Below are 22,724 nucleotides of genomic sequence, written 5' to 3' on the forward strand. Positions count from 1 at the left end.
TTTCAAAATTTGACTTAAAAAAGCAAAAGTGGCATGTGGACCTAGAAGTGATGTAGGAGGCACAATTTCTTCAGATGACACAACTTGGAAATGTCAATAACGGTGAGAAGATGGTCGCAGACTTGAGGAGAGCATAGACAAATTGGTGAAACGCGCAGACACATTTCATGCAGATGAAATTTCATGCACAAGATTAAGAAATAATACATTTTGCAGGAAGAATAAGGAGAGACAATATAAACAAAACAAGTGAAGAGAACACTCAGACAGGCGCTTACCTCTGCCATGCTTTGTTAACTCAATGTTATTACAATAATGCAGCTCTTCCTTGACGCTTTTCCCTTCCTGGTTTATGCTCTAACTACAAAGCTGAAAATTGAGAGGCTAGTCCATCTCACTGAGGAGGCTTCAGGCCAATCCACATCCAATAACCTGCTCTGAAAACTCTGCTCACATTTTGACAGCTGTGACAAATTCCAGAAGCTAAAACAATATACAACATTTCTAAATCAACCAACAACACCTTGAATAAAACTACCCACAGCATTCTTTTTAAAAAAACTCAGTTCGCCCTATCTCCCAATGTTAACAGATCCTTTAAAATTTACAGGATCCGGATCCACACCTTCACCAAAAACTAGTCTGTTCATCCTTGGGCATACCCTACCCATGTACCAAGTTTCATTGAAATCCATCCATTAGCTCTTGAAATATATTGGGCCGTAACCTCCAACTAGCATCAAAAGGTGCTGGTCCGCAGAAATTCGAAGAAATAAACACCCACTTAACTGATCTTGAAAATTACGTTGACACTTCCGTTCACCAGAGCTGCATGGAAGACGCCTCGCAGGCCCCAATAGACTCCAGATCCAGCATATTCAAGGTAGCCATGGGCCCTTTTGTACAGCACTGGCTGCCATAAAGCAGATAAGTTTAATGGGCCAGGGAAATTGACATGCCAGGGGAAGCCAAGTGTCTGAAGTTTGTGATTTAAATCGCATTTTTGGATGGTTCCCAGCACAGCGCAATTGTCCAGAAGAAGTATATACTTCTGGCCAACTGCCATGCAAACCCTTACCTGGGAACTTGTCAGAGAGATTCCCCAGTGCATCTTTGGGGCACCCCCCCCTCCAAATCCAACGCTGGGGAGCGCGGAAGTTACGGGCCATTGCTTATAGGGCAACAGACTACAGGGATGAAAACATTACCTCCATCCACAAGTCATGGTGAAAATGATACCATTTTAAAAGCAGTGCAGGAATGGAAAAACCTTGGGTTTCACCTACATAAACCCTTGAAGGTGGCAGGGCAAATTGATAAAGCTGCTAAAAAGCATACAGATCCTTAGTGTTCTAACTAGAGGCATAGAATACAAAAGCAACAAAGTTATGTTAAACCTTTAGAAATCATTAGCCAGCTGGAATATTATGTCCAGTTCTGGGCACCACGGTTTAGGAAGGACGTGAAGACCTTGCAGGGAGTGCGGATGAGATTTACTGGTATTATACCATTGGTGAGGGATTTTGGTTATGTAAATAGGTTTGAGAAACAGGTTTTGGAGTGCTTAGAGAAGAGAAGGTTAGAGGAGATTTAATACAGTTGATCAAAATTGAGGGATTTCAATAGAGTAAATAAGGAAAATCTGTTTCCATTGGCAAGCGTGTCAGTAACCAGAGGACACCGTGTGAAGGTGGATGTTATTTTTAAAATATTTTTGTGAATATATAGGCATCCTGTAAAGAAGGCGCTATGTGTTTGTCCATGCTTAATTAAACTTGGGGAAGCCTGTGGGAACTGAGAGATAAAAGGGTAAACAAGCTAGATGCATGCATTTGTAATGAGAGGCTATGGTGAAATTAGAATTGCAAGTAAATAGGTTGGGTAAAATTTGTATTATGCAATAAGTAGGAACTTTACTTTTCAGCTGTTGAATTTCAAAGGGGAGTTTAGGAGTGACAAGGGACTTTTACAAAGTTTTCATAAGTAAGTATGGAAGGTTATTAAATTTTATTTGACCCGAAAGTGGAGGAAATAAGAAAACATGAAAGATTTTTATATTTTGGAAATGTTAAGCTCAAAGAAGTGCTGAGAACAATGGGCCTGAGATGAAAGGGGGAAAGGATATTTAAGGAAAGAAGTTTGGCTGAGTTGTGGTGGCTGTGTGCAGGAGATATCCTGAGACCAGATCTGTGCTGGGAGAAGGTATGAAAGTTATGAATTCCAAGCAGCCATTGAGTTTTCAAGCCAAGGAAGTCTTTGTTTTCAGAAACAGATTGCTTTCTGAACCTTTCTTTTGGATTTCCACAGCAGGGTAGAAGATAGAAGCCGTGCGGTATACCTTCACTAAAGCGATAGCAGTTTTTGCCTTGTGTAATCTTACTGGATTTTTATGGTTAAAATCTATAAGGGAGCTGTTACCAAGTGGGTTTTTATTTGGGAATGTTTTGTAAGACTATTTCAAATGTATATCTTTAACCTTATGTGCTTATGTTTTTTCTTAAATCTTTTAACATTTTAAAATATTAAAGGAGTTTTATGCATCTGGGGTCAGTAGCTTTTTCTAATTTTCAAAATACAAAATAAAGGTTATAATCAGTGAGACAGGTTTCCCTCTGGGATCTGGCTTGTTCGGCAAATAACATCAGCTGTGGTCATAACAACAGATTTAAGATAATTGACATAATAACCAGAGGGGGGAGGGGAGGGGAGGGGGGTGGTGGCGGTGGGGGAGAGATGAAAAAAATAATGCAGCAAGTAATGATCTGGAGGAATGTGCTGCCTGAAAAGGAAATACTGCATAAACAGATTTAATAAGAACTTTCTTCATCTTCCTACCACCCTACTGCCTATGATATTCTTGGTTCCATCAATAGCCCTACATCTTCCCTATTGAAATACCTGCTCTATCTCTGTTGTCCTTCCCCCTTCCCATTCCTCCTCCACTCACATCACCCATAATCTTCTTCCCCCTCCTCCCCTACGTCACCCTGTCGGCTGACTCATTTTCCGTAAGATGATTTTTGTTTACTCCCAAATTTCAACTTTATGTTTTTCAGGGAGGAAATTTTGGGATTGCGTTGTGTTTTTGAAATGTGATATCACACCAGTCTCTTTTTTTAGGCCAAAACTTTTGAAATGTTTTCTGAAGTCATACATGTCATTTTCAGGATGCAAAAGTAGTTAAGGTGTTGGGAAAAAGGAGTCATGAAAGGTAGCCTCCAAGGGCCATGGTTACCCCACCGGAAAAGGTAGCCTATGACAATTCATGGCACTTCATTCACTTTCAAAAGCAAATTGTATCTGAACTTAAAAAGGAAAAAAATTACAGCGATATGGGGAAAATGTTGGGCACCGGGACTAATTGGATGAATAGCTCTTTTAAAGAGCTGGCACAATGGCCAAATTTTCCAAAACAACCAAATAAATGTTGTTAGAGCACTTCTTCAGTTTCTATCATTTGGTTAGCTTAACTACCACTTATGCATCCTAACAAAGACATACGGCATATGCACAGACTACCTTATTATCATCGTACCAGACAGAAATATCAAAGCTTCTTTTATGTTTTTTCATAGAAGGAATTTTGGGACTGAGTCGTGTTTTTGAAATGTGATATCACACCAGTCTCTTTTTGAAACTTTAATTTTCAAAATGTTTACTGATGTCATATAAATCAGCTTTTGACATTTAACTGCTCACTTTTGATTTCAAGCTGATACATTGAGGGTCAATTCTCATCTCATTCATTCTTAGAACAGTAGGAGATGTGACCTTAAACCAACACCTCAAAGAAGGAAGAGGACAGGAGCTGGTTTCAGATCTCATGGTGAATCCTTAACTGGTGGAAGTCAGTGTCACAACCCCTCCCTGCCCAAGGGCAGAATGAAAAACATGACAGGAGGGCAGCCAGCAAGGTTTGAAAACAAGATACCTAAATGAAGACCTTAGACCAAGACCTAAAATGTAGATCGGTTTTTGCAATTAGATGTAGTCCAAAAGAAAGATACTATTGGAATCAAGTTAGGCCAAGAAAGGGCTGGATGAGTGTTTTATTATTTGTCTCCCTATTGTTCAAACAGATAATTAGGGTTGAGCTAAATATATGACTGAGTGGTTACAGCACAGAAGGAGGCCATTGTGTGATGTGAGCAACTTGGACACGTTCCCAAATGTAAGATCCCCATCATTTATGGGAGTGACCCGCATTGCAAAACCCAAGAGAATATTTCTTACACCCAGGCTTTTAGAAGAGGCTTTTGACATTTTCAAGTGAAAACTTTAACAGTGAACTCAAAACTAATCAGTGGACATAATATTTCAGTGAGCGAGTAGTCAGCCTATGGAACAGGCTCCCAAGGGGCATGATGGAATTTATTCAAATACAAATGAAATTGATTTAAGGATGTCAATGGTCATGAGAGATGACCTTGGCTCAAAAGACCAAGATGTAAAATCAGTTTGGGTAGAGATAAGAAATAGTTAAGGTAGGAGGTCATTTGTGGAAGTAGTTTACAGGAGCAGGCTATTGTGGACCTGGTAATGAGTAATGTGACAGGATTAATCAATAACCTCGTAGTAAAAGAGTCTAGACGACAGCAATCATAACATGATAGAATTTCATGTCCCGTTTGAAGGGAAGTAGTGTAAGTCTAAGACTAGTGTTTTAAATCTGAATAAAGGTAATTATAAAACTAAAGTAAATTGGAAACTAGGTTAATAGGTAGGAAAGTAGAGATGCAGTGGCAGGTTTCTGAGGAGATATTTAATAACTCAGCAAGGGTTTATCCCAGTGAGAAAGAAAGGTTCTCTGAGAAGGATGCATCATCCGTAGCTGAATAAGGTGTTAAGAATAGTATCAAACTGAAGGAAACACTGTACAAATCTGCAAAGATTACTGTTAGGTCACAAGATTGGTCAAATTTTAAGAACCAGCAAAGAATGACTTAGAAAAAAAGAGGGCAAAAGAAGAGTATGAGAGAAAGCTAGCTAGTAATATAAAAGGTAGATAGAGTCAAGAAAAGAGTAACTAAAGCTAAAGTTGGTCCTTTAGGGAGAGAGTCTGTGGAATTGATAATGCAAAACAAAGAAATTCAGAGGTGTTAAACAGATACTTTGTGCATGTCTTCACCATAGAAGACTTAGAAAACTTCCCAAAGATACTTGAAAATCAAGAGGCAAGATGAAGGGAGAAGCTTAAAACAGTCACCATCACTAGGGAAGAGGTGCTGGGAAAACTTCTCGACTTCAAGGCCTGGACCAGATGGCCTGCATCCTTGAGTGTTAAAAGAAATAGCAGCAGAGATAGTAGATGCATTAGTTACAATCTTCCAAAATTCCTTAGATTCTGGAAGGGTCCAGGTGGATTGGAAAATAGCTAATGTAACATCTTAATTCAAGAAAGGAGAGAGACAGAAAGCAGGAAACTACAGGCTAGTTAGTCTAACATCTGCTTTGGGAAATTGCTAGAATCTATTATTAAGGAAGTAGTAGCAGGATACTTGGAAAGTCATACTTTGATCAGGCAACGTGGATTTGTGAAAGGGAAATTGTGTTTGACGAATATATCAGAGTTTTTTGAGGAAGTAACAAGCAAGGTGGATAAAAGGAAACCTGTAGATTTGGTGTACTTGGATTTCCAGAAGACATTTGACAAGATGCCACATTCATGGGGAGGTGATGGCATAGTGGTATTGTCACTGGACTAGTAATTCAGAGACCCAGGGTAATGCTCTAGGGACCCAGATTCGAACCCCAGATGGTGGAATTTGAATTCAATAAAAATCTGCAATTAAAAGTCTAATGATCACCATGAAACCATTGTCAATTGTTGTAAAAACCCATTTGGTTCACTAATGTCCTTTAGGGAAGGAAATCTGCTGGTCTCCAGACCCACAGCAATGTGGTTGACTCTTAAATGTCTCTGAACAAGGGCAATTCAGGATGGGCAATAAATGCTGGCCCAGTTAGTGACGCCATCCCATGAAGATTACATTGTGTAGGGGGTAACATATTAAATAAGTAGAGTGTCACAGAGATCAGTGCTGGGGCCTCAACTATTTACAATCTACATCAATGATTTGGATGAAGCAACTGAATGTATGGGAGCTAAATTTGCTGATGACACCAAGATAGTTAGGAAAGTAAGTGGGCAAGAAGAGGTAAAGAGTTTGCAAAGGGATATAGACAGATTAGGTTAGTGGGCAAAAATTTGGCAGGTGGAGTAAAATGTAGGAAAATGTGAACTTCGCCACTTTGTAGGCTGAGTAGAAAAGCAGTGTAGTGTTTAAATGGAGAAAAGGATTGCGGCACTCAGTGATACAGAGGGATCTGGGTGTCCTGGTACATCAATCACAAAAAGTTAGTATGCAGGTACAGCAAGTGACTAGGAAGGCAAATTGAATGTTGGCATTTAATGCAAAGGGATTGGAATATAAAAGGGAAGTTTTACTGCAGCTGCACATGGCCTCGTGAGACCACATCTGAAAAACTGTGTACAGTTTTGGTATCCTTATTTGAAAATAGAAACAAGAGAGAATTTTCTCCGCAGCAAGTGGGGGGGGTGTGGTGTTGGGCGAGAGGAGACACGGGTGGGCACACAGCTGATCGCCATCCGCAATCAGCTGTATGCCGCAATTTTACATGGGCGGGCCAATTAAGGCCCACCCGGCATGACACGCACCAGGAAGCGCTGAGCACTCTATGTGGGCAGGGGAAATAGGCTGAGTCGGGGCATGTGCTCAAAAGAGTTCAGAAATCTCCCTGAGCCACAGAGCTACCTCAGAGCGATGAGTTTGAGTTTCCAAAATTTTAATAAAGAAAAAAAAATTTAGGGCATGTCCCCTCATGTGAAAGTTTCACATGAGCTGGGACATGCCTATGAATTTTAATGAAAATCTTTATTTCACTTATAAATCATTCATGAAACCTCATCCTTCCCGTGGAGCCCAGTCGTGTCAGCCTGTTTCTGACCCATGGAACTCATTTCTTGCTATCTTGACTCCATTCTCCCCTTGTCCGGTCTTTTCCAACCTACATCCATAATTCCTCTGATGCCCTACATCATATCAACAATTTCCAGTTCCCTGGCCCCAACCGCCTCCTCTTCACCATGGACATTAAAATCCCTCTACACCTCTATCCCCCGCCGGGATGGCCCGAGGGCTCTCTGTTTCTTCCTTGAACAGATGCCCGGACAATCCCCATCCACCACCACCCTCCTCCGTCTGGCTGAACTTGTTCTCTCACTGAACAATTTCTCCTTAAACTCGTCTCACTTCCTCCAAATAAAAGGTGTGGCCATGGGTACCCACATGGGCCCCAGTTATGGCTGTCTCTTTACGGGGTATGTGGAACATTCCTTGTTCCAGTCCTACTCAGGCCCCCTCCCACAACTCTTTTTCTGGTACATCGCTGACTGCGTCGGTGCGGCTTCATGTTCTCGTCTGGACCTGGAATAATTTATTAACTTTGCTTCCAATTTCCACCCCTCCATCATTTTCACATGGTCCATCACTGACACTTCCCTTCCCTCCCCTAACCTCTCTCTCTCAATTTCCGGTGATGGACTATCCACCAATATGCGCTACAAGCCCACCAACTCCCACAGCTACCTCGACTACAGCTCCTCACACCCTGCTTCCTGTAAAGACTCCATCCCATTCTCTCAGTTCCTTCGCCTCCATCACATCTGTTCCGATGAAGCCATTTTCCAAAACAGTTCTTCTGACATGTCTTCCTTAACCGAGGTATTCCACCCACGGTGGTTGACAGTGCCTTCAACCATGTCTGGCCCATCTCCTGCGCATCCGCCCTCACATCTTCCTTTCCCTCCCAGAACCATAATAGGGTTCCCCTTGTCCTCACTTATCACTCCACAAGCCTCCGCATTCAAAGGATCATCCTCCGCCATTTCCACCAACTCCAGCACGATGCTACCACCAAACATATCTTCCCTTCAACCCCCGTCGGCATTCCATAGGGACCGTTCCCTCCGGACCACCCTGGTCCACTCCTCCATTACCCCCTACATCTCAACCTCCTCCCACAGCACCTACCCATGCAACCACAGAAGGTGTAACACCTGCCCCTTTACTTCCCCACTCCTCACTGTCCAAGGGCCCAAACACTTCTTTCAAGTGAAGCAGCATTTCACTTGCACTTCCCACAATTTAGTCTACTGCAATCGTTGCTCCCAATGCTGTCTCCTCTACATTGGAGAGACTGGGTGACTGCTTTGCGGAACACCTTCGATCTGTCTGCAAGCATGACCCAGACCTTTCTGTCGCTTGCCATTTCAACACACCACCCTGCTCTCATGCCCACATGTCCGTCCTTGGCCTGCTGCAGTGTTCCAGTGAAGCTCAACGCACACTGGAGGAACAGCACCTCATCTTCCGGCTAGGCACTTTACAGCCTTCTGGACTCAACGTTGAGTTCAACAACTTCAGATCATGAACTCTCTTCTCCATCCCCATTTCCTTTCCGATTTTCCCCCCCCCCCCCACCTTTTTTTCCAATAATTTATATAGATTTTTCTTTTCCCACCTACTTCCATTATTTTTAAATGTATTTCCATCCATTGTTTTATCTCTACCTTTTAGCCTTTTTTGATTCCTTCACCCCACCCCACCCCCACTAGGGCTATCTGTACCTTGCTTGTCCTGCTTTCTACCCTTAATTAGCACATTCCTCAGATAATATCACCACCTTTAGCACCTCTTTGTCCTTTTGTCTGTGACATCTTTTGGTTATCTCCACCTGTCACTGGCCCTCTATCCAGCTCTACTTGTCCCACCCCCCATTAAACTAACTTATATTTCACATCTCTTCTATTTTTACGTAGTTCTGTTAAAGGGTCATTTGGACTCGAAATGTTAACTGTGCTCCTCTCCGCAGATGCTGCCAGACCTGCTGAGTTTTTCCAGGTATTTTTGTTTTTGTTTTGGATTTCCAGCATCTGCAGTTTTTTGCTTTTATCTTATGGTTTTATGGACACTTTCTGTCCTGCAGAATCTCAACAAAGAAGTAATTCTTCACTCCTTTGTTTGGACAGTGAGTGTTTGCAAGCTTTTCAATCAAGCACTAAAGCTGAGTTGGCTAGCCACCAATTCCACCCCATTTCCTGGCCGCTGTCTGAGCCTGAACCATACTGTTCGCAATCTTGGTGTCCTGTTTGGCCCTAAGCTGTGCTTTTGACCCTATTTTCTCTCCATCACCCAAGATTGCTTACTTCTACTTCTATAACATCACCCATTTCAGTCTCTACTTCAGGTTATCTGCTGCTGAAAACCTTCAGAATTTTGATACCTCTAGGCTTGCTACATATAACTAATAAGAACAATTTGTTCTTATATTAACAGGTAGACAGTGAAAAAGATAACTATACTGGTGTCATTGATGCTGAAGAAAGTGAACGACCTGAAGAAGCAAACCTTCAGGTAGTAATTTTACTTTATTTTTAAAATCAGTAAAACCAGTTTTCCTATTGCTGCAGTCTGCCAGAGCTGTAGCGCACACATGCATTTACCAAGGAATTCTATTTAACAATCTGTAACAATCCATCATTTTGTTGGACTTTGATTATTAACAGTTTATGCAGTGATATTATAAATAAATCTGTATGTAATACAAAGAAAGACATGTATTTCTATAGAGCTTTTCACAACTTCAGGATGCTCCAAAGTGCTTCACAGCCATTGAAGTGCCTTTGATGTGTAGTCTTTGCCATATTGTAGGAAACACAGCAGCCAGTTTGCAAACAGCAATTTGACAAAGTCCACATATTTGTTTTCGTGATGTTGTTTGAGGGATACATATTGACCAGGGCATTGAGGAAATCCTTCCAGCTCTTTTTGAGGATAGTGCCACGAGGTTTATTATGTCCAAGTGAGCACCTGGCCTCAGTTTCACATCTCAGCTGGCACTTCTAACAGTGCAGCGCTCATTCATACTGTATTAAAATGTCAGCCTAGTTGTTGTGCTCAAGAATAAGGAGTTGGAAACTGAAGTGTTAACATTGAACCACAACTGATTCACCATGTACCGTAATAAATTACTGTAGGTGCAATCTTTTGATTGGCTATAACACCAGTATTCGCCTCTTTGAAAGAATTAGGCCAGGATTTCCCAGTCGGTGAGCAGGGGTGGGGCCCGCTCGCTGACGCGGGATGATGTCGGGCGGAACTCCCAACAGCACCCTGCCTCATTTCAATTTTCAGGTCAGCGGGGGCTCAGCAGAATCAGCTGTGCGCCCGTCGACCTGACACTGGCCAATTGAGGCCATTGAAAAAGTAGTTAAAGTGATTAATGGACCTGCCCGTCCAACCTTAAGGTTGGCGGGCAGGCCAGGAGCTCTGGCGGGCTTAAGACAAAGCATAAAACCTCATCCATGGGCATGATGAGGTTTCATGTAGGTTTTAAAATTTTTAATAAAAGTGTCAATGAAAGTGATGGACATATCCCAACTGTGTGACAGTGTCACAAGAAGGGACATGCGAGGGGAATTTATCTGTTCTGTTTTAAAAAAAAGTTTCACACAGGAGCCGATCTCCCTGAGGCAGCACTCAGCCTCAGGGAGATGAGTGCACTCTTTTGCACACATGCGCGAAAGAGCACACTCCCAGCTCAGGGAATCCCTCCCACCCCACCCCCCCCACCGCTCACACAGGGAGCACATAGCGCTCCCTTGTGGACGCCACGCTGGGTGGACCTTAATTGGCCCGCCCACGTAAATTGGGGGCGTCGATCGGATGGGCGCCTCCATGCACCTGCTCCTAAACTACCCACCCCCACTTTGGGAGGAAAGTTCTGCCCATAGGCTAATACTGATGTTAAGGTAATGTTCAAAAAATCATCAATTTGTGCGAATCGTTCTGTGACCTTGAGTAGTGTTTTACATTTATACAAAAGTTTACATTTCAGTTGTTACAACTGTCTATCTGGTTGCATGAATCTCAACATGATTGGTCGAGCCGCTGCCATGGAGCATGCACCAGTAAGCTATTGTCCCCGTGCTTTAGTTTAATTCAAAAATTCAAGTCCCTACAAGTGACTATATGTAGCTTCCAGCAAACGTAAGTGAGCTACATTGCGAGCCTAACTGATAATCTTAAATGGTTGTTCGTGTAATTCTTAGAACACTGCAGATTGTTCAGCAACTACAGCTTGTTGAGTAGTGTTATTTTTCACTAACGGGGCTGTTGCCAGAAAGATGTTCTGCCCACCACACAAATCAGTACTGTATATAAATTTCACTGCTGGTGCGAAGCCAGGTACGTGGGCCGTACATCCCAAAAAATTGGCAGATTGCTTCAAACAGCATGCTCCTTTGGTTGTTCGCAATAGGCAGAATACTGACTGTAGTGAACCATCCTGTCGTTGCAAAATTGAGAGCATGATATCTAACGTTAAATGTGACTCCGTGACTGGGCAGCACTTGCTGAACAAGCCCAAGTATTTCATACTCTTGGTACATTCTCCATGGTAACGCCTCAACCAATCAGAGCTGACTTGCCAATCAATCAGCATCCTTTTTTCAAGCCATATTAATTTTTGCTCCCTTTCAAATTCGGCATTCTTTCATCTGCCCTGATGAGCACATGACAAACAGCATGTCTCTATTTTTCAGCAATCCTCAAGATCTGTTTTACCAAGCAATTAATTCAAAACAATTTCCTTGAGATGTCTAACCTCTTGCATAAAAAAACTAATGACGAGTAAATTGCAGATGACACAAAGATTGGCCAAGTAGTGGATAGTGTAGAGGATAGCCATAATCTCCAAAACGATATAGATGGGTTGGTGGAGTGGGCGGTAAAGTGGCAGATGGATTTTAACATAGAGAAGCATGAGGTCATACATTTAGGGAGGTCAAACAGTTACAGGGATTACACAATAAATGGGAATATACTAAGTGGGGTAGATGAAGTGAGAGATCTTGGCGTACAAGTACACAGGTCCCTGAAGGCAGCAGTTCAAGTAGACAAGGTTGTAAAGAAGGCAAATGGAATGCCTTCCTTCATTGGCAGAGGTATAGAATATAAAAGTAAGGATATAATGTTGGAATTGTATAAAACACTGGTAAGGCCACAACGGGAGTATTGTGTGCAGTTCTGGTTGTCACATTACAGGAAGGACGTAATAGCTTTGGAGAGAGTGCAGAGGAGGTTTACAAGAATATTGCCAGGGTTAGAAAAGTGTAGCTACGAGGAGAGATTGGATAGGTTGGGGTTATTTTCCTTAGAACAAAGAAGGCTGAGAGGTGACTTGATTGAGGTGTACAAAATTATGAGAGGAATAGATAGAGCAAACAGGATAAAATTGTTTCCCTTGGTGGGCAATACTAGAACCATGGGACATAGATTCAAGATAGTTGGCAGAAGGTGTAGGGGGGACATAAGGAAGAACTTTTTTACGCAGAGGGTAGTGGGCGTCTGGAATTCGCTGCCCAAGTTGGTGGTAGAGCCAGAAACTCTAAAGTATTTTAAAAAGTACCTGGATCTGCACCTTAAGTGCTGTAAGCTGCAGGGTTATGGGCCGGATGCAGGAAGGTGGGACTAAAAAGGGCACCTGGGTGTCCTTGGGCTGGCATGGACAAGATGGGCCAAATGACCTCCTTCTGTGCTGTAACTTTTCTATGGTTCTAATTACCATTCCTTATTTTCATTGATACCAGTTTTTAAGGGGCTCCTGACCACACTTTTTTCCCAAATGTATGTATAATTTTTGTGTTGGTTCTGATATCATTTGCTTTTTGTATCTCTCACTACCTGTTTTATCGTCCTTTGCTGTTTTTTTTATTTGTTTCCCATTTGCCAGAAGCTGTGCTACTTTTTGTATGCTTTTACTTTTAGTTTTATGTTGTTTCTTTCCTCTTTAGTTGTCCATGGCTGTTAGTTTTTTTGGCATCCAAGAGCTCATCTTCCACAATATAATAGCAAATTTGGTTTGCAGTTTATACAAAAATTAAAGTTAATTAAAGCCCAAATTTTGGAAGACTCTGTTCTTCCCCCATGCCTTCAGACACGTTGCCCCAAATTCCACATTTTCCTAATTGATGTCTACCTCTTCCTGTTATTTCTGCCATGAGGAACTTCATGTAACTTCAAGTTTTGTTAAGATGTCTTGTAATCAGTCAATAGCATATTTTTACATACAGAAATCCTATATTTCAGAATTATTTAAATGTTTTAATTATTATACATTATTTGTTTACTTAATCCCTGTGCTGTGCACCCTATTCAACCAATTTCCTTCAAGATGCTTTGTAACTGGATGGCATTGGCAATCTAAGAGCCAAGACCAATTTTCCATGTATGCTTGTCTGTCATCTCCTTTCCGTCCTTAGTAAATAGTTCAAAATAAATACTTCATCTCTGCTTAACACACTGACCAATTTATTACATAACAAATCTCCAATAAAGTCAAAGTACCACTATACTTTTCTCACCATTTTCAGCTCACTCATCTGGTGAATGAAGTCATTGTAGGACTTTTGACTGAGAATTTACATTACTCACTGAGTTAAAAGTTAATTTTGGTTTTCTAATTAATTCTTTATATTGACATTGTGATTTCTTCTTTAATTGTTGGTCGCCTATACGTTACACAAGTTCTGCGTCTACAGACTAAAGGGAGAGAAATGTTCCAGGGCATATGAATGTATTAGGCCTGCCTGTAGGGCAGAAAGCAGTTTGCCCCAAGTCTCAACTTCAGATAAGATTCAGATTAAGATTCAGCCCCATTGATCTTTTCTTTCTAGAGTACCAAATTTATCTTTCTTCCTTACATTATGATAGCCAACATTTTCTTTTTAAACAAGTCAATATTTTGGCGATACCCATCCTTCCTAATAACTTTTACCAGCTGTTGACCTGTCTTTGTGAAAAAATGCTTCCTTCTGTCTTTCCTAAATTTTTCTTCACAGTTCTAAGTTTCTGCCCTCTTGCCACTCCTCACTCCACGCCCTGATTTTTTTATTTTATCTTATTTATCTTGTTTTTTTATAAGCCAATTTGAAATAAAATTGGGCTCACTTGTGGGAATGCCATTTGTTTGTAAAGTGGCTCAGCCAGAAAGAAAGCTATTCATCAGTACTGTCAGATGATGTCTTGCATTTTTCAACATCAAAAATGTTCCAAGATCCTTCTCAGGAACAAGAGGAACATGAATGTCAAGCCAAAGAACCAAGCCAAAGGGTAGCTAAAGATTTGGACTAAGAGGTATGTTTGAGGAGGAACAGGTGGTGAAGTAGCTGAAGGTTAAGGGAAGGAATTCCAGTGAGTAGAATCAGGAGAGCTGCAGGCACGACCACCATTTTCTGAGAGTGTGGAGCTAAAGAAGCTCACATGTTTGGGGTGGTGGAGGGTGAAGCAATGATGGGCTTAAACACAGGATGAAGGATTTAAAACTTGAAACCCAAGGAAGTTAGCAGCTCTGTTAATATTACAGTTCAATGTGAATCAAGAGGATGGCTTCACTGATCAGAATCTTTGCTGAGAACATTTTAAGTTGAATTAGCAGACAAATCAAATTAAGAGGTGTGAATTAACAACAAATTTTCATTTAGCCTTTTTTGCTTGATTTCGATTCAAATCAAGGGACAGCTAGAATGAAGCAATTTTTAATTCATCGTAATTTTAACCATTAGTGGATATTTTTGTATTTCATTGACTATCTTTTCAGGAATGATTTTAAAATATTATAAATGTTTATTCAGAGTAGTAGGATTCAATTAATAGTGCACTGCGAATTGTTAGTTTTTTTAAAACTTTTAAATTGAGAACATTTCACAATTAACTACAATTGTGAAAGTATCACCACTATCTTATTGCCTTAGTGGCTGACTGGTCAACTTATTCTCCTTTGCCCCTCAAAGTGGCTCTTGTAGCCTATATATTGTTGCTATCCCTTGCCTGACACAACTGAAATAAGACTTAGTTGGATGAATATGTGTGATGTTGTATTGCAGAATCTCTTTGACCAATCAGATGAGTTAATTGTAATATAATTATTTGTTGCTGTTACTGTAGGAACTAGCACCATTCTTAGCTATGTCACATCATGCTAATAAAGAAAGGAAGGTAAGGATCCCAAACTCAGGTTTCACTGTTCTTAAAGGTAAAACTTTTCTCTTTTTGGTACTGGTATTATTAGGAAATATGTTTCTTAACAATTCTGTGCTCATTATTATACGTTAGTTAAAGTTAAATGCAATATTTTGAATGGCAACATTAACATATTTAAAATAGATGGCACAATTAAAAGGCCTATTAAGACCATTAAAAAGTTAATTTAAAAATAAATTTCAAATTTTTTTTTAAAGTTACAGTTGGCGGGCAGGTGAAAAGGCACTTTTTTGGAAACCTCATCCACAGGCAGGATGAGGATTCCAAAAGCAAATAAAAATCAAATAAAAACTTTATTCTTTCATGAATAACATGTCCTTGCTCGTGTGAGAGTGTCACATGAAGGGACATGTTCCATAACATTTATAAAATCTTTAATTTTTTTTTAAAATCAGTTCTCTGAAGCAGATCTCTGCGTCAGGGAGACTACGTTGCACTCACGCACGAAGGTCACGCTCACCTGGTTCGCACACCTCCCCCTGCCCACACAGGCAGCGCTGAGCACTGCCGCTTACGTTTCACGCTGGGCGGACCTTAATTGGCGCACCAGAATGAAATTGCCCAATGAGCCCGCATGCCAAGGGCAAAATTTTACCCCTGGAGTAATTTCCAGACTCTGTATGTTCAGTCCTTGTTGTGATATCCCTTTGAGAATATGCAAATGGTGTACACGTGTCATCACTGAAGCAAGTGATGTAAAACACTATTTGACTATCGGGCTGTGGTGTGTTGAACCCCTAGGTTAGATGTGTTTGTTGAGCTCCCCTGTAATTTGTATATATTAGTACTACTTCAAATAAAAGAACCTATGTTATTGTTCACCAATCCTGTGTGTGTAATTGGTGAATTTGCATGAAGAAAACAAGTGACACAATAGTCCTCACATTGAGAAGTTTCAGATGCCTAAAGGGAGGCTACTGATTGAAGTGTGTTTAGGAGTGGCTGGAGAGAAACTGGAGTAATAGGAGTTCTGAAAGACAGTGTAACTAAAACATACATTCAGTCAGATAAAAGCAAAATACTGCGGATGCTGGAAATCGGAAATAAAAACAAAAATTGCTGGAAAAACTAAAGTTCTGATGAGTAAAAGATGCTCTTTGGTCTGCCTGTAACTTGTTGGTCTTCCAGAGCAAAGAGTTGTCCCCGACCAAGTGTTGCAGACTGGCACATTCCAAGGTCCAGGACTACGTGCTGAGGGACACACTAAAGCTTGGGGCAGCCGCCGCAAAGGCGCATTGGGGAAGGGTCGCTGCCTAAGACCTTTCTGCCGTAATGCACTGAGGGGCTGGGAACTGTAAAGAGCCCCTCGGGATGTACAGCTCAAAATGAATGTCTACCAGTGATTGTAATATTCATTGTTTGTACTGATACAACTTGTGATTCATGTTGTAAAAGTTGAACCTGATTGTATTTTTGTGATGGCGATTTTGAAATGGTTTGAAATGTTGTTGAAGATTTATGAATAAAGTATATTTTTGCAAACAAAAAGTTCTGATGAAGAGTCACACGGACTCAAAACATTAACTCTGCCTTCCTCTCCACAGATGCTGTCAGAACTGCTGAGTTTTTCCAGCAATTTTTGTTTTTGTTACATATGTTCAGTCTGTCTTTTGGCATATTGGATGCATCTTAAAGATGAAATTTTCTAATCAAATGTCTATTCTCATGATCAGTAGAAAGCGAGGGGAAGGTGTCATAACTGCAATTAAATAGATATTTCACAACTTCAGGTTGTACCAGCCAATGATTTACAGCTAAAGATTTGTTTTGAAGTGTTGTCACAGTTGTTATGTGAAGAAATACAGCAGCCAATCAGTGTGCAACTAAGTCCCACAAATGGCAATGAGCTGAATGACTAGTTAATCTATTTTTAGTAGCAGTGGTTAAGATATGAATGTAGGCCAGGACATCAAGCGAACTCCCTGTCTTCAAAAAATGTGCTATGCAATCCTTTATGTCCATCTGAGGAAGCAGATAGGCAATGGTTTCATGTCTCCTCTGAAATCTGGCAACTGTAATTCTGAAGCATCCCATGAGTACTGCACTGTAGTGTCAGTCTGCATTGTGCAGTCACTTTATGCAATGGGGCTTGAGCTCATGACCTTCTGATTCAGGTGAACATACAGTCAGATGGGTTGTAACTGTAGTCAAATTTGAGATATTCATATTGCCTAAATCGACAAATTGGCACAGATCATGGATTGACATCAGACAAAGAATTAAAAAGCGTCTATTATGACAAATATAAATATTTTCTGCTACTGATGCCTGCAGTAAGAAAGAAGCTATAGGGTGTTTTCTGGATAGAGGTGCTGCTTGGTGTTGTGAGGGGGAATGAAAGAACATGATTCAGATTTCAGGCAATTATTTCAGCACAAGGCATGTCAACACTGTTGGGCTAGACTCAAATTTCTTAGTCAATTTTTCCATACATTCATGTACATTAAGAATGTCAATGAGTAATCCAGGGTGCAATCAAATGCTAGTTTGTGAGCTAATCCATTTCTCCTATGGCTAAATAACTTAACTACAATTGACCACAAACATCCAAGCTACGTGTAATTAGCTGAAAACTATGCAGCCATTGTTGTCAAAAGCTCAGATGTTCATTGTAGTGCTGTATGCAAATTTGTTTAGAAAATTATTCATTTTGCTACACGATGCTTGATGGACAGAAAAAGACATTTAATCCTACCTATCTGCTGGAAGGAACCGGTCAGGGTGGTTATAATTGCTTTTGTGTACATACAACTCAGTTCCTGAACCATTTGTATGTATCTCCATTTAGTGTTGGGAATTTTATAATCAGGATAGACATCCATCACAAGCAAGCGAAGACTTCGAGTACAGTTTGATGAATAAAGAAATAAAGGCAAAGTTGAAACTGAAGAAAGAGGTATGCACTTAATACACAAACAACAAAGGAGGGGATGACAAAAGGGAATTCAAAAAGATTAGGAAAGAAGTTCAAAAATAATTGAAAGGCAGGAGCAGAGGGACTTGGGTGTTTGTGCGTAAACCATTAGAGGTGGCAGGGCAGATTGAGAGAGCAGTTAATAAAGCATACAGTATCATTTTTATGACCCAGCAGTTGGTAAAGATGAGTTATTTAAAAATCCCAGAGAGACACTTTTTAAATAACTGTCATAGCCTATATATTTAATTTTGTATCTTTGAGATGCAGCTTTAAATTAAGGAATCAGACCACAGTTCTTGAGAGGTTTTATATCAATATACATTAGACATTTATTAATTTACACATGTTTAGTAAATACCCATGGCTACAAATTACTACTATCATAACTTTCAACAAATTCCCAAACTAATCTCCATTAAGGCAACAGCAACCCGTAGACTTTGAGCAGACACCAGGCAAAGCATTTTCACCTTACAAATTCAAAATGAGGTTCCTTTCACTTTGGTTCCTGTGGAGACAGTTGTAGGCTTACAGCTGCTTTGATCTCACATTGCCTGTGCCCTGCACAAACAAACTACTATGGGTTATATCCAGCACATCTCATTGAATGTAAATTCTCATTGTATCACCAGCCCCTTTGAACTCCACCTCTTCTAATAATAAAACCCATTTCATAGTACCAGTTTTATTAGTAATGTAAACATATTGCTTGGTCTCTGCTAGCTAGGTGCCAGATTTCACTCGGCTTCTTGAATGCTCTATTCAACAAAATGCAAATGCACTCCACCTCTCTTACATCTCAAAACTAGTACACATTAAAGCACCCAGACTAGCTGGTTTTAATCCAATTAAGACACACCCACAGACTAAACCTATTTTTAAAAGAAAAAATAATTTCCAATAATATTAATAGCTTCATGACAATCCTAAGTTTTATTAATAGGGGCATAGAGTACAAGAGCAAGAAGGTTATGTTGAATTAGAATAAGACGCTAGTTAGACCCCAACTGCAGTATTGCTTACAATTCTGCGTGCCACATTTCAGGAATGATGTGAAGGCATTGGAGAGAGAGTGCAGATTTACCAGAATGGCTCCAGGAATAAGGAACTTGATTTATGAAGTAAGATTGGAGAAGTTGGGACTCTTTTCCTTGGAGCGAAGAAGGCTGAGTGGAGATTTGACAGAGGTATTCAAAATCATGAGGACAGAGTAGATAGGGAGAAACTGTTCTCGATTGTGAAAGGATCGAGAATGAGAAGGGGCAGATTTCAAGTAATTGACAAAAGAAGCAAAAGCAATATGAGAAAAAACTTTCACACAATGAGTGGTAAGGGTCTGAAATGCACTGCCTGAGAGTGTGGTGAAGGCAGGTTCAATCAAGGCATTCAAGAGGTAATTAGATCATTATTTGAAAAGAAACAATCTACAAGGTTATGGGGAGAAGGCAGGAGACTGGTACTAGGTGAATTGCTCATTTGGAGAGCTGGAGCAGACATGATAGTTTAAATGGCCTCCTACGCTGTAACTGTTCTGTGATTCTATTCTACGAGTGCGTGTGTGCACACAACTCAAGAAAAATCAGGATTGTAACAGCCATTAAGGTATACACATGATAAGCTTAGGTAATGACAGCAAATGGCAGAAATATTAAATAATTACTTTGCCTTGAGATTTACTATGGAGACTGTCACAGGGGATGTGACATTAATGAAAGAGATTTTAAAAGATATGGACATTTAATATAGAAAGTAGGGAGATAATTGCTAAACTAATTGAGTTTAGGATCTGAAACCTGATCCAAATGGATTGCATCCTCGCATGTTAAAAGAAGTTGGAGAAGAGACAGCAGAGGCACTATTACATGTATATAAAAATTCAATACAAAAGGGAATAGTGCCTGAGGACTAGCAAAAAGCTAATTTGATTGCTTTATTTAGAAGGGGAAGATAAATCCTGTCCAGGGGTCTATAGTTCAGTTAGCTTCACGTCGGTGATAGGAAAGGTAATGGAATCTTCACCCATAGGTATAATTAAAACACCCAGAAACTGAAATTACAATAAAGAATAGTAATCACAGATTTCAAAAGCAAAAATCATGGTCGACCAACCTCACTGAATTCTTTGAAGAAAGAACAGAAAGAGGAGATAAGCTTAATACAGTAGGTGTAATATAATTGGATTTCTAAAAGACCTTTGATAAGACATGGACTCATGACTAAGGTTATACCTTTGAAGTCAGAGGAGACGTAACAGAATGGATAGCAAGCTGGCTGTAAAGCAGAAAACAGGGTATGGTTTAAAGGTAATTCCTCAGGCAGGCAAAAGGTGTTGATCCAGAGGGATCCTTGTGGGACTACTGTTCTCCACTTAAGCAAACAATTTTAACCGTGAATTGGAAGTGCAATTAAAAAAGTTTGCAGATGACACTAAATTGGGAAATGTTTTTTATACAGAGGAGGGCTGCAACAAAATATAGTAAGACAAGAATAAACTTGCAGAATGGACGTAAGTGAACTTCAATATTGATATGTGAAAGGCGGTATTTTGGCAGGAAGAATAAGGAGGTCACATATTATTTGGAAAAGAAGTGCCTCAGTGGTATAGAGGAGAAGAGGGACCTGGGGTACAGGTACACAAATCACTAAAAGTAGCAATTTAGCAATTCAGGTGACTGAGAAATTTTTTTTTAAAGCAAACAATGCACGAGTTCATTTCTAGAGGGATTGAGTTTGAAAACAGAAGTTATATTAAACTAGTAGAAAACCATAGTTAGACAACACTTGGAGTACTACAAAAATCCTGGTCTCCATATTACAAAAAGGATGCAGAGGCACTGGAGAAAGCGCAAAAAAATTTACTAGAATAATAACATAACTGAGACTGTACCCACAAGAAAGATTGAACAGGCTGAGGGTAATTTCTCTAGAAAAGAGAAAATTGAGGGATAATCTCATACAAGCCTCTATGATAGGGTGGACATAGAAAACATATCAGATGCTGGTTGCTTGTTAGAGGCCATGCCCAGTATGTACAGTCAAAAAGTCACTCTTAGATTTGTTTGAGGAGTAGGCCTTCGAGTACCTCATTAAGCTACCTTGTGTGATGTCAGAAGGTTTCTTTTCATTGCCTGTTCCATCAAGTGCCGATCTCTCTGGTTCTTGATCTAACCCATGCAGAATGTTAATTTCTAAACTGGTGCTTAGGTGGGATGGAGAATGTTGCAGTGTATCTTGAACAGCATAGTCTTTCAAGGTGGCTTGCTTTGGCAGGAGCTTCTTGCTGCTAAGAGAAACCTAGAAAAGTGAGAAAAGGAACACGAGTTAAAATGGTAGATAGAAACTAGACATTTTCAGATGATAATCTTGTGAATGCAGCTAGAAGTTGTGAAGCCTGCTGCCTATTTTCTAAGCTGAATAAATGGCTCTAAGTCATATGCAGGCACCTGCTGGGATAAAGCATCACTCTCTCCTCCTCTTATTCATAACTCTGGGCCAGTGATCTCCAACACTTCTTGCATTGCTTTGGTGGGGGCAATTATGTCGCATCCTCCTACCCCAGTTTGATCCTCTCCCTAGTATTATGCATTATCTTGTCCTGCAGAAAGAAAATGAAGAAGAACATACTTTTTTCACGGACCCAATTTTTTTCTTCCCTGGCTTGCTCGCAACAGTATTCAGGAGATTAATCTTAATTCTTGAATGCTCAACGACAATCCTGAATGGTTGACAAACCATAAGGCAAGATAATAAGTTGACACAGCTTCTCAAAAGCTCTGGTGGGAACTTTCCGTTGTGAAAGCTGCAATTTTCCCTGTTCAAGAACAGTAGTTTCTGACAGCTAGTTTGTGGCATCTTCCAAACACCATGTGACTATCATGTACCAAATAAAACTTGGTGGATGGCCTCTCACCTTAATTAGTTTGTCTTCTCCTCTTATTCTCTCCTGAATTTTTAAATTTGTCTGAGCACTTATTTACAGCATAAGAAATTTTAGTTAGTCACACAAAAATATTGTCAGAATATCTTTTGAACAATCTATGGGAACCCAATGGCCAGATCGTTTAACCCAGGTGTTATGCTCTCAATATAAAATAGCATTACCATGTCCTGCACATCATGGTACCTTTAACATTGAAATTGCTATTGATTCACAGGAGTAAAATATACTAATGAGTTTTCCATGAAATGCAATCCCATGTACTTTTATGGTTTGTGCTGATAATTGCAAAAAAGGACAAAGCAGAATTCACACTATTATCAAAAACATCTGTTGGAGTGAGATATTGGAAAAGAAAGGAAAGAACTTATATTTTTACAGTGCCTTTCACAACTTTAAAATCCCAAAATGTTTTACAGTCAATGAAGTACTTTTGAAGTGTAGTCAATGTTGTAATGTAAAGAAATTTAGATACTAATTTGCATCTAGCACATTTCTATGCACAGCATATGATTAGAATATCTGTTCTAGTGATGTCAGTTAAGTAGCCAGGAGATTTCATCTCTTCGTCTTCAAGTAATGTCATAGGATATTTTACATCTATCTGAAAAGGAAGACAGGGCCTCAGCTTAACATCTTAACCAAAAAACAACACCTCCAATGTTACAGCACTCATTCAGTACTGCTCGTTATGGGGGCTGTAACTTCAAGTCCATGGGCTTACATATTTCAGTCTTGGAGATGA

The 22,724-nt window shown here is 40.1% G+C and overlaps 1 protein-coding gene across 13 annotated transcripts in view; it reads left to right on the top strand.

Moving 5' to 3' along the window:
• The window catches only part of fbxo9 (F-box protein 9), a 94,858-nt gene that overhangs the window by 10,498 nt on the left and 61,636 nt on the right, over positions 1-22,724 (top strand). For 3 of the 13 annotated variants that reach the window (XR_005943026.1, XM_041187869.1, XM_041187867.1), the window contains exons 2-4: positions 9,360-9,437; positions 15,030-15,080; positions 17,914-18,021. The exons of 1 other annotated variant lie outside the window; for it this stretch is intronic. Coding sequence is in view for 9 of the 12 variants with exons in the window: in XM_041187869.1 (XP_041043803.1) it covers positions 9,360-9,437; positions 15,030-15,080; positions 17,914-18,021 (237 nt within the window). In the remaining 3 variants the exon portion in view is untranslated. Of the gene's footprint in view, positions 1-3,753; positions 3,915-9,359; positions 9,438-15,029; positions 15,081-17,913; positions 18,022-22,724 lie in introns of all 13 variants that reach the window. 9 more of the 13 variants (XM_041187870.1, XM_041187871.1, XM_041187876.1 and 6 more) reach the window with 9 other exon arrangements.

The sequence above is a fragment of the Carcharodon carcharias genome, chromosome 5, assembly GCF_017639515.1.
Source record: "Carcharodon carcharias isolate sCarCar2 chromosome 5, sCarCar2.pri, whole genome shotgun sequence".
NCBI lineage: Eukaryota > Metazoa > Chordata > Chondrichthyes > Lamniformes > Lamnidae > Carcharodon > Carcharodon carcharias.